General features: G+C 44.4%; 1 protein-coding gene across 1 annotated transcript in view; it reads left to right on the top strand.

Annotated features, from left to right (window-relative positions):
* Positions 1–12580, top strand: part of CNTNAP1 (contactin associated protein 1) — a 205859-nt gene that overhangs the window by 40466 nt on the left and 152813 nt on the right. The window contains exon 2 of the mRNA XM_073572312.1: positions 10917–11018. Within this exon, the coding sequence (XP_073428413.1) occupies positions 10917–11018 (102 nt within the window). The remainder of the gene's footprint in view (positions 1–10916; positions 11019–12580) is intronic.

Raw genomic sequence — 12580 nt, 5'->3', positions numbered from 1 at the left:
GAAAACTTAAAAACTGGATAAAGTCTTGTTGGATGATTGTGTATGATGCCCCCTGTTTATCGATGTGCCAGTTATCGCCACTAGTCTCAAACTGAGAGGGATAGAATTCTTGAACTAAGAGACCTTGGTTCATCACTCCAGAAGATGACAGCATGGGTAGGCAAAGATGTCAGCATTGTTCAACATGGAGTGTTCCAGTTTTTGGGAGAATGACAAACTGGAATGGCAGCAAGAGAAGCACAGAGGAGAATCTCTTCAGCGGCAGATAAGAGAGTGTCAAACAGTGTCTATACAAACCATCAGAAGATTTTTGTTTGCATGACATTGGCCTACAAGCCAGTGGTCCAGCTAGAGATGTTTTATGTAAATAATGCACATGACCAGGTAAGAAAATGATTAACTGGTGGTCAGTGGGTAGTTGTGGAAATATTGGATCCAGTAACTACATGCTAAATGGGATATTTTTTAAAGTGGTACTGAAATGCTGGTCTCTACTTTCTGGTTGAAAATGGTTGAATATAATCCAATCCAATCCAATCAATCATTGGCCACAGCTTTGGCAATTTTCAAGCTGCTGCAACGTTGCAACAGAACTAAGTAGAGACCAAAGGGGATCACGGAAACATTGAAATGGGAGCTGCAGGGAATCAATGAGAGTTAATATTACTTATGTAACTTTTCTGAGCCATCTAATATATACTTACCTTGTAACGTCTTCACATCCTGTTCTGTCCAGATGTGTCCGGATCCCAGAATTCCAAGCGGCGGAAGTTCACCGACCGGCATATTGGGACACCCAAGTGATGAGTGTCTCAATATGGAAACTGCTGGTGATATCAGCCTCTTGCGCGGTACCACCAGCGGAACACCATCGCACCACACACACACACACACCCTGTTTATGTCGTATGCACCACACACACACTGCATACGCCGTATGCACCACACACACACTGTATACACCGTACGCACCACACACACACACTGTATATGCCGTACGCACCACACACAATGTATACGCTGTACGCACCACACACACACACACACACACTGTATACGCTGTATGCACCACACACACACACATTGTATATGCCGTACGCACCACACACACACTGTATATGCCGTACACACACACACACACGCTGTATACGCCATGCGCACCACGCGCACACACACTGTGTATGCCATACGCACCACGCGCACACACACTGTGTACGCCGTACGCACCACACACACACACTGTGTATGCCGTACACAAACACTGTATACGCCGTACGCACCACACACACACAAAGTGTATATGCCGTATGCACCACACGCACACACTGTATATGCAGTACGCACCACACACACACACTGTATACGCCGTACGCACCACACACATACACACACACTGTATACACCGTACGCACCACACACACTGTATATGCCGTACACACACACACACTGAATACGCCATACGCACTGCACACACACACATTGTATATGCCATACGCACCACACACACACTGTATATGCCATACACACACACACACACACACTGTATATGCACTGCGCAGCACACACACACACAGTATATGCCGTACATACCACACACACACACTGTATACGCCGTACGCACCACATACATACACACACTGTATATGCCGTACGCACCACACAGTGTATATGCCATACACACACACTTGTATACACCGTACGCACCACACAAACACAAAGTGTATATGCCATATGCACCACACACACACACACACTGTATATGCAGTACGCACCACACACACACACACACACACAGTATATGCCGTACATACCACACACACACACTGTATATGCCGTACGCACCACATACATACACACACTGTATATGCCGTACGAACCACACAAACACACATGGTATACGCCGTACGCACCACACACACACTGTATATGCGGTACGCACCACACAGACACACACACTCTATGCGCCGTACGCAGCCTCTTGCGCGGTACCACAAGAGAGTGGATAGGTGGGTGAGCACATGGGGGGGAGAGATTCTCAACGCTGCAAAGCCTGCCCCCATTGTGATATTACCGCCCTCCCGATGTGATAGCATCGGGCCTCCATGTAGTTTTAAAAATAATTTTCATCCAGTGGACAACCCCTAACTGAATCATATGCAGAATGGTCTTTATATCAAAATGTGAGGAGTGGGATCCCATTTCTCAGCCTCCCAGATCTAACATAAGGCGCTTTTTATCCACAAAAATACCTTGAAAAGCTCATGTGTAAACTTAGCTTTTTGATGGAACATTTTTCTTGCTTAGCAGTCAGTTATCTGATTGTTAGAGCTACAGTACATTAGTTAGACATCTTAGGGTCCCGTCACACACAGCGATCTCGCTAGCAAGATCGCTGATTTTGTGACGCCACAGCGATCTTGCCAGCGAGATCGCTGTGTGTGACGGGGATCAGTGACCAGCCCCCCTGCCGGTTATCGCTGATCGTGCAGCATCGGCCTGGGCCGCTTTTCGATTGCTGGTCTCCTGCTGGCCAGCGTGCATCGCTGCGTGTGGCAGCGAGAGACCAGCGATCACCGACGCTGGACGCTGGTTTCTAATGTAAACATCGGGTATCCAGGAGCCGGGGCTCTTAGATACCCGATGTTTACATTAGAAACCAGCGTCCAGCGTCGGTGATCCTGATCGCTGGGGCTGTCTAACGATGTCCCAGCGATCCCATCATGTCGGATCGTTGATGGGATCGCTGGGACATCGTTATGTGTAACGAGGGCTTTAGAACTAATATGGACAAAACAACTCATTGCTGTATCTTATCTGCGTGTGATATATGTAGAATGAAGACTGCAGAGCTACACAGCTCAGGTGTGATTGTGGACTAGTAGTCCAATACTGGGTGGCTGCTGTGAAATATGCGGATGTGGTATTTAAACCTGGAAAGCAAGCATTTGTCAGTGGAATAATTCATATCCATCTGCTGCTTAGAAAGGACTGGAGACAGAAAGTGAGGAGGCAGCAGGACAGATGTCAGTGGGGGATGTCTTGGATGAGGATTAACTCAGATAATGTATAACTGCAATTATTAGAGTGATTTCACCAGCTTCAAAACATCTGTTATTGCTGGCCGCATCATCTGAATGGGTTTCTCTATTGATACATTTTGCACACAATGAATGTGTACACTCTCCCACATGTTGGTGTCTTTTTGTGGTCCAGACAGAGGTGATGATATTGCCTGGTTAGTCCAGGCTTCCTTACAAAAAGGACAAGCTAAGGTAATATAACACACAGCTGTATGAGTCAATGGAATGGTAGTATTGTATTTAGAGATGGAGTCTTATGTTTTAGGATGTCTTCTATGTGAAACTGCACTGAAAATGCCAGACTTACATTATCAGTGCAGCTTTTGAGGTCAGAAATGTAGAAGGACCTTTGGTGAATTTATGGTCATGTGACCAAAGGGCCTTGACCCTGTAGGAGAGTAGAGGAACTTAAAGGGGTTCTCCAAGAAATGTAATAAAATAAATAATGCACATCGAAATATTAAACATTTTTCTAAATACCTTAATTTAGCAAAAAGGTATTTTTTATCTGCTGCACTTTTTCAGGATTTTAAACATGGCGACTGCCAGGACATGCAGTAGGAAGGACTGCATGAAGCATGATCAGACACACTAAAACTTTCAGGCTGACTGAAATGGATGTTCAATCCCAGTCAGTTAAAGAAATGTGTTTATCTTCTCCATTGGCGTCCTGTCAGGGTGACTGAACAGAGGAATGTTGTGAGTTCATTCTCTGGTTCACCAGTTGTGAGTTCTCCTTCCAGACTCCCTCTGGAGGTAACAGGAGGTAGTGAGGCTGATTTGATCGGGGGAGATCTGCCACCTGAAAATGAGGATGACGATTGGAGCTCAGGAGTCTCAGATTGGATTTAAGACAGCCGACGCCCTATTCAGTTGCTGGTGATTCCTTCTGGCTTGTCAGCTCTTGGTTTTCAGCTTTGTTCCAGTCATCTAAAGCTAAGTTTTTCTGCTAATGTTCACACTTGATTTTGCTGGTCTATTCAGTTTTTTTTGTGGTCAGCCAGCCCCGGCTGGGGGCTGTGCTGAATTTCCACTCTTATTTATCAGTATTTTGCCAATTTGCTTTTTGTCCCTTACTAGTTTGGTCTCTTTTTGCTCTGTCTCAGAATATTTCAGTGTGCTGATATAGTGGGAGAAGTCTAGTGACTTCAGGGTTAATTTTGCTTTCAGAAGTGTTGGACATTATTTTTGTAGGGTTTTTTTTGCAGGTTGCAGACAGTGTCTTTCCTTTCCTTTCCTCTCTAGTTAGTTTGGGCCCCATCGTTTGCTCAGCCTATTTTCCTGCCTATGTTTGTGCCTTCATCTTGTTTAACCGTCAATACATGTGTGAGGGCTATCTATTCCTTTGGGGTCTGCTCTGGGGCAGTTAGTTTTCCCCTTTTCATGCTTCAGGCTTGTTTAGTCCTCCGGCTGTGATGAAGCGTCTAGGAACATCGTAGGTATGCTCCACGGCTGCTGCTAGTTGTGTGGTAGGATCAGGGATCTGCAATCTGCATAGTTACCAACCTCTCTGGTTTTCTGTGACTTAGCTTGTTTTGCTTTTTTCTCCTCGGTGACCCATTCATAACAGAATCACCAGCCGTACCGCAGATTCTAGGGTACTCAAAAGCAGGAAAAAGTTGGAGAAAAAAAAAAGTCAGAATTTTTTTTTAATATTTTTTCCTCTTTTTCTCTGGGGCCGTAGGAGGATTTTTTTTTCTTTTTCCTAATGGAGATTAAGCAATTGTCTGATCGTGTGGAGCAGCTGGCTGCTGAAGTGCAGGGAATTTCCACCTACCTCATTCAGTCACATGCTGCTGAACCTAAGATCCCTACTCCTGATGTGTTTTCTGGGGATCGGTCTAAATTTCTGAATTTTTAGAATAATTGTAAATTATTTCTGGCCTTGAAGCCTAACTCATCGGGGAGCTCTGTGCAGCAGGTTAAGGCTACTTTCACACTAGCGTCATGTGATGTACGTTGCAATGCGCCGTTTTGGAGAAAACCGCATCCTGCAAAGTTGCCTGCAGGGTGCGTTTTTTCTCCATAGACTTGCATTAGCGACGCATTGCGACGTATGGCCACACGTCGCATCCGTCGTGCGACGGATGCATCGCGTTTTGGCGGCCGCGACGCACAAAAAAAGTTACATGTAACGTTTTTTGGTGCGTCTTGTCCGCCATTTTCGACTGCGCATGCGCAGCTGAAACTCCGCCCCCTCCTCCCCGGACATTACAATGGGGAAGCGGATGCATTGAAAAACTGCATGCGCCGCCCCTCGTTGTGCAAAGCTTTCACAACGTGCGTCGGTACGTCGGCCTGACGCATAGCGACGGGCCCGTACCGACGCTAGTGTGAAAGTAGCCTTAAATTGTCATCGCCTTGCTGCGTGGCGATCCCCAGGATTGGGCTTTTTCTCTGACACCTGAAAATCCTATTCTGACTAATGTGGATGCATTTTTTCAAGCCTTGGGGTTGTTGTATGATGAACCTAATGCTGTTGATCAAGCTGAGAGAACCCTGTTGGCATTAAACCAGGGTCAGGATTCTGCAGAGTTATACTGTCAAAAATTCTGAAAGTGGGCGATCCTTACTACATGGAATGATAGTGCATTGGCAGCTCTCTTTCGGAAGGGTTTATCAGAGACCGTAAAAGATGTTATGGTGGGATTTCCTGTTCCCTCTGGTCTGGATGATTCTATGTCATTAGCCATTCAAGTTGATCGGCGTTTACATAAACGTAAAACTACACAAGAGGCGCTGCCACCTTTTGAACAAACGTCTGAACCTATGCAATGTGATGGGGTATTGTCTAGGGCGCAACGTCATGAGTTTAGAAGGCGTAATAAGCTGTGTTTTTTCTGTGGAGACGTCTCTCATACTATGTCTGTCTGCCCAAAACGAGAGAAACGTTTTGCACACACATTTGCTGTGGGCAGTATACAACCTAAGTTTCTTTTGGCAATTACTCTGATCTGCTCCTTATCCACGTTTTCCATGAAGGCTTTTGTGGATTCAGGAGCAGCGTTGAATGTGATGGATTTGGACTTTGCTAAACGTTGTGGTTTTCCATGACGCCTCTGCGGATGCCTATTCCTTTGAGGGGTATTGATGCTACTCCTTTGGCGGAGAATAAACCTCAGTTTTGGACCCAGGTGACAATGCGAGTTGCCCCAGACAACCAAGAAAATTGTAAATTTTTGGTGCTGCATAATTTGCATGATACTATTGTTCTGGGTTTTCCTTGGTTGCAAACTCATAATCCAGTTCTGGATTGGAAATCTGGGTCTGTGGTGAGTTGGGGTTGTCAGTGTGTTCTTAGGGACGCTCCTGTTTTCTCCACCTCTCCTCAGTCTCATGATATTCCTGATTATCTAGCCGATTTTTCTGATGTATTTAGTGAGAGCAAGTCTGCGTCTTTCCCTCTTCATAGGAGTTATGACTGTGCAATTGAGTTGATACCTGGGTGTAAATTTCCCAAGGGTCGGCTTTTCAACTTATCAGTACCCGAACATGATGCTATGTGATCCTACGGTATATTAAGGAGTCATTGGAGAAGGGTCATATTAGACCATCCTCATCACCTTTAGGTGCTGGGTTTTTTTTTGTGGCCAAGAAAGATGGTTCATTAAGACCGTGTATTGATTATCGTTCCTTTACAAGATGACGGTTAAATATCAGTACCCGTTACCTCTGATGTCTGATTTATTCTCCAGAGTTAAGAGTGCCTGCTGGTTTACTAAGCTTGACCTCCGGGGGGCGTATAATCTTATTCGCATCAAGCACGGGGATGAATGGAAGACGGCGTTTAATACTCCGGAGGAACATTTTGAGTACCTGGTGATGCCTTTTGGGCTCACTAATGCCCCTTCTGTCTTGTAGTCCTTTATGAATGATATTTTCCGTGACTTTGTGGATAAGTTTTTGATCATCTATCTGGATGATATTTTGATCTTTTCTAGTGATTGGGATTCTCATGTGGAACACGTCCAGACTGTGTTCCGGATTTTGAGGGAGAATTCCCTGTTTGTTAAGGGATCGAAATGCCTCTTTGGTGTACAGAGGATTTCATTTTTGGGATTTATCTTATCTTCATCGACTAATGAAATGGACCCGGCCAAGGTACAGGCCATTTATGATTGGGTTCAGCCTACTTCTTTGAAGGCCCTCCAGAAGTTTGTGGGTTTTGCTAATTTCTATCGTAAATTTATAGGTAATTTTTCTGGTATTGTCAAACCACTGACTGATCTGACCAAGAAGGGCGCTGATGTGCTGAATTGGTCTCCTGAGGCTATCTCAGCATTTCAGGAGCTTAAGCAGAGATTTACTTCAGCTCCAGTTTTACGGCAACCTGATGTCTCACTTCCATTTCAGGTGGCGGAAGATGCTTCTGAGATTGGTTCAGGAGCTGTTTTGTCCCAAAAAGACCCTGTGACTTCTAAGATGAATCCCTGTGCCTTCTTTTCTCGAAAGTTCTCCCCATCTGAACGCAACTATGACGTGGGGAATCGGGAATTGTTGGCCATGATGTGGGCATTTGAGGAGTGGAGACATTGGTTGGAGGGAGCTAGACATCAAGTTGTGGTCCTCACCGATAACAAGAATTTGATTTATCTCGAGTCGGCCAAACGCTTAAATCCTAGACAGGCTAGATGGGCCTTGTTTTTCACTCGTTTTAATTTTGTGGTCTCTTTTCTTCCGGGCACTAAGAATGTTAAGGCAGACACCCTTTCTAGGAGTTTCTTCGCCGATTCTCTTAGTGTGACCGAGCCTACTACCATCCTAGGTTAGGGGGTAGTTCTTTCTGCCATTTCGCCCGATTTGAGACGCGCCCTGGAGGAATTTCAGGAGGATAAACCTGAGCGTTGCCCTATGGGAAAATTGTATGTTCCTGACCAGTGGAGAAAGAGAGTGATGTCTGAAATTCATTGCTCCGCATTGGCTGGTCATCCAGGTATTTTTGGTACCAGAGATTTGGTGAGTCGGTCATTTTGGTGGCCTGCCTTATCTTGTGACGTGAGGAATTTTGTACAGTCCTGTGGGACTTGTTCTCGGTCTAAACCCTGTTCTCGTTCTAGTGGGTTACTGATGCCCTTGCCTGTGCCCAAGAGGCCATGGACCCATATATCAATGGATTTTATTTCTAATCTTCCTGTCTCTCAGAGAATGACTGTTATCTGGGTGATTTGTGATAGATTTTCGAAGATCTATCCATCTTATACCACTCCCAAAATTGCCATCTTCCGCTGAGTTGGTGCCCTTGTTTTTACAACAGGTGGTTCGGTTACATGGGATTCCTGAGAACATTGTGTCCGACAGAGGAGTCCAGTTTGTTTCCAGATTCTGGAAAGCCTTTTGTTCCAATCTGGGAATTCAGTTATCCTTCTCCTCTGCGTTTCACCCTCAGACCAATGGGCAGACGGAGAGAACAAACCAGACCTTGGAGTCTTATTTGAGATGTTTTATATCTGCTGATCTGGATGATTGGGTCTCATTTTTACACTTGGCCGAATTCGCACTGAACAGTAGAGCTAGTTCTGCCACTTTGATGTCACCCTTTTTCTATAATTTTGGGTTTCATCCTCGATTCTCTTCAGGGCAAGTGGAATCTTTGTCCTGCCCAGGTGTGGACACTGTGGTTAAGAGAATGCAGCAGATATTGGACCAAGTGGTGGATAAGATGTCACTCTCTCAGGAAAAGGCCCAGCGATTTTCCAACCGGCATAGGACCATTGGTCCCCAGTTTAAAGTGGGTGATATGGTTTGGTTGTCGTCAAAAAATATCTCTATGAAGGTTGCATCTCCTAAATTTAAGCCAAGATTTATTGGTCCTTATAAGATTTTGGAAATTCTTAATCCTGTTTCATTTCGATTGGCTCTTCCAGTTACGTTCAAGATCCATAACGTATTTCACAAATCTCTGTTGAAGAGGTTTGTTGAGCCAGTGGTTCATATGGCAGCACCTCCTGACCCTGTGTTCGTTGAAGGCAATGTGGAATATGAGGTAGAGAAAATATTGGATTCTCGTTTGGTTAGACGGAGACTCCAGTATTTGGTCAAATGGAAGGGTTATGGTCAGGAGGATAATTCTTGGGTCTCTGCCTCCGATATTCATGCCAATAGATTGGTTCATGCTTTTCACCGGGCCCATTCTGATCGGCCTGGTGGCGTGGATGAGGGTTCGGTGACCCCTCCTCAAGGGGGGGTACTGTTGTGAGTTCATTCTCTGGTTCACCAGTTGTGAGTTCTCCTTCCAGACTCCCTCTGGTAGTAACAGGAGGTAGTGAGGCTGATTTAAGCGGTGGAGATCTGCCACCTGAGAATGAGGATGACAATTGGACCTCAGGAGTCTCAGATTGGATTTAAGACAGCCGACGCCCTATTCAGTTGCAGGTGATTCCTTCTGGCTTGTCAGCTCTTGGTTTTCAGCTCTGTTCCAGTCATCTAAAGCTAAGTTTTTCTGCTAATGTTCACACTTGATTTTGTTGGTCTATTCAGTTTTTTGTGTGGTCAGCCAGCCACGGCTGGGGGCTGTGCTGAATTTCCACTCTTATTTATCAGTATTTTGCCAATTTGCTTTTTGTCCCTTACTAGTTTGGTCTCTTTTTGCTCTGTCTCAGAATATTTCAGAGTGCTGATATAGTGGGAGAAGTCTAGTGACTTCAGGGTTAATTTTGCTATCAGAAGTGTTGGACATTATTTTTGTAGGGTTTTTTGCAGGTTGCAGACAGTGTCTTTCCTTTCCTTTCCTCTCTAGTTAGTTTGGGCCCCATCGTTTGCTCAGCCTATTTTCCTGCCTATGGTTGTGCCTTCATCTTGTTTCACCGTCAATACATGTGTGAGGGCTATCTATTCCTTTGGGGTCTGCTCTGGGGCAGTTAGTTTTCCCCTTTTCATGCTTCAGGCTTATTTAGTCTTCTGGCTGTGGCGAAGCATGTAGGAACATCGTAGGTACGCTCCACGGCTGCTGCTAGTTGTGTGGTAGGATCAAGGATCTGCAATGTGCATAGTTACCAACCTCTCTTGTTTTCTGTGACTTAGCTTGTTTTGCTTTTTTCTTCTCGGTAACCCATTCATAACAGAGGAATGTGCGTTCATGATACCTGACAGGACGCTGCTCTGATGTGATGTCTGTTTCGTGCTTCAGTCAGCACATCCTACTTCTACTGTATATCCTCTGAATTCTAGGACAGGGTGTGATGGATGGTAGCTGCCATCTTGGAATCCTGACAGAGTGCAGTAGATATAGCATAGCTTTTTGTCATGTAGAGGTATTAGAAGATGTTTAATATTTAAATGTGTATTATTTATTATATTTATTTATATTAGTAGATTTCTTGGAGACTCCTTTAATAGCAGGAAAGAGACTGCATGTCCTCTACACTGTGTAAGAGTTTGAAGTGTGTAACATGCAGTGTGAACGTTTAACATTGTTCTATGTCTAAGGGCAGGGACAAACTGCCGTATAACTCGTGCGAGGATCGCATCGTATACCTTGTACTGGCCGTCTGCTCTCCTGACCTGAGCTTGTCAGCTGCATAGAAATACATCACACTGTCATGCTTGGTCAGGAGAGGTGCCAGACAGTCTGTGCACTGCAATGTGATCATCGTGCGAGTTATACGGCAGTCTGTCTCTGCCCTAAAACCAACACTGATCATGACACTGGTACATCTTGACGAGTGATCGCAAGGGTGGTCATAGTAAATAGTTGCACATATTGAAGCAGTTGTGTTACAATTTCTAAATAATAAGGCTGTTCTTATGAGGACTGGATTTCCCTTTGTTTTGTGTATGTAGATGCCCTTACTTTCTGCCTGTCCTTTATACACAGCATTTATTTCTTTTTCTTTTCAGAATGGTGCTACAATGACCTGGTTTCCCCCTTGTACTTTACGTCATTTGATGCTTCTTCAAGATACACTATTTTTTATGCAGCTAACTTTGCACGACTTTATGGTAAGTTGCTAAATTTGCTTAGGTCATATACTGGGCGTCCTGTCGAGGTAAATTGTTTGTAATACCTGGAAAATTGTATCTGAAATTCTTATTGAGGATTATGGTTCCTTAAAGGGGTTGTCACAAGATATTGATGACACCCAAACAATCAGCTGTTATTAGCTCTGGTAGTGTCTGGATGGAAACATTTAACAGAGCTACACTCCACAGCTTCATTCATTCTGTAGCGTCTGCTGCCAGGTGCTGCAGAACAGCTCCTTTTTAAGAACAGACACTACAGGGCAGTGCAGCTTCGTTCAATGTTTACATCCAGCCAAAGCCAAACTTGCAATCTGCTCATGGGTGTGTTAACCCTTCACTGATCTGATATTAACAATCTGTGCTGAAGATCATAGAATCGTACAGTTAGAAGGGACCTCCTGGGCCATCTGGTCCAACCCCCTGCTCAAAGCAGGATTCGCTAAATCATCCCAGATAGATGTCTGTCCAGCCTCTGTTTAAAGACTTCTATTGAAGGAGAACTCACCACCTCTCGTGGCAGCCTGTTCCACTCCTTGATCACCCTAACTGTCAAAAAGTTTTTTCTAATATCTAATCTGTCTCCTCCCATTCAGTTTCATCCCATTGCTTCTAGTCTTTCCTTGTGAAAATGAGAATAAAGATGATCCTTCTACAATGTGACAGCCCTTTAGATATTTGAAGACAGCTATTAAGTCTCTTCTCAGTCTTCTCTTCTGCAAGCTAAACATTCCCAAATCCTGCAACCTTTCCTCATAAGACAGGGTTTGCAGACTGGTCACCATTCTGGTCGCTCTTTTCTGAACTTGCTCCAGTTTGTTGATGTCTTTTTTAAAATGTGGTGCCCAAAACTGGACACAGTATTCCAGAAGAGGTCTGACCAAAGAGGAGTAGAGGGCAATAATGACTTCACATGATCTAGACTGTATGTTTCTGTTAATACATCCTAGAATTGCATTTGCCTTTTTTGCTGCTGCATCACACTGCTGACTCATTCAGTCTGTGATCTATTAGTATACCCAAGTCTTTTTCACATGTACTGTTGCTTAGCCCTATTCCTCCCATTCCGTATATGCTTTTTTCATTTTTATTGCCCAGATGTAGTACTTTGCATTTTTCCCTGTTAAAAACCATTCTGTTAGTTGATGCCCACTGCTCCAGTTTATTTACATGTTTTTGAATCCTCTCTCTCTCTGCTCTAGTATTAGATATTCCTCCTAGCTTTGTGTCATCAGCAAATTTAATCAGTGTACCCTCAATTCCTTCATCTAAATCGTTGATAAAGATATTGAACAATACAGGGCCCAGGACAGAGCCCTGTGGTACCCCACTTGAGACATTCTTCCAACTGGATGTGCAGCCATTTACGACCACTCTTTGGGTCCGATCACTAAGCCAGTTATGAATCCACCTAACAGTTGCCTTGTCCATTCCATACTTAGCCATTTTTTCAATTAAGATTGTGTGAGATACTTTGTCAAATGCTTTGCTGAAGTCAAGGTATACTATATCTAGAGCATTTCCCTGATCCACCCAATCAGTGA

The sequence above is a fragment of the Dendrobates tinctorius genome, unplaced genomic scaffold (genome assembly GCF_039654945.1).
Source record: "Dendrobates tinctorius isolate UK_male_01 unplaced genomic scaffold, ASM3965494v1 ptg000032l, whole genome shotgun sequence".
Taxonomy (NCBI): domain Eukaryota; kingdom Metazoa; phylum Chordata; class Amphibia; order Anura; family Dendrobatidae; genus Dendrobates; species Dendrobates tinctorius.
This window is presented reverse-complemented; position numbering and strand designations above follow the sequence as displayed.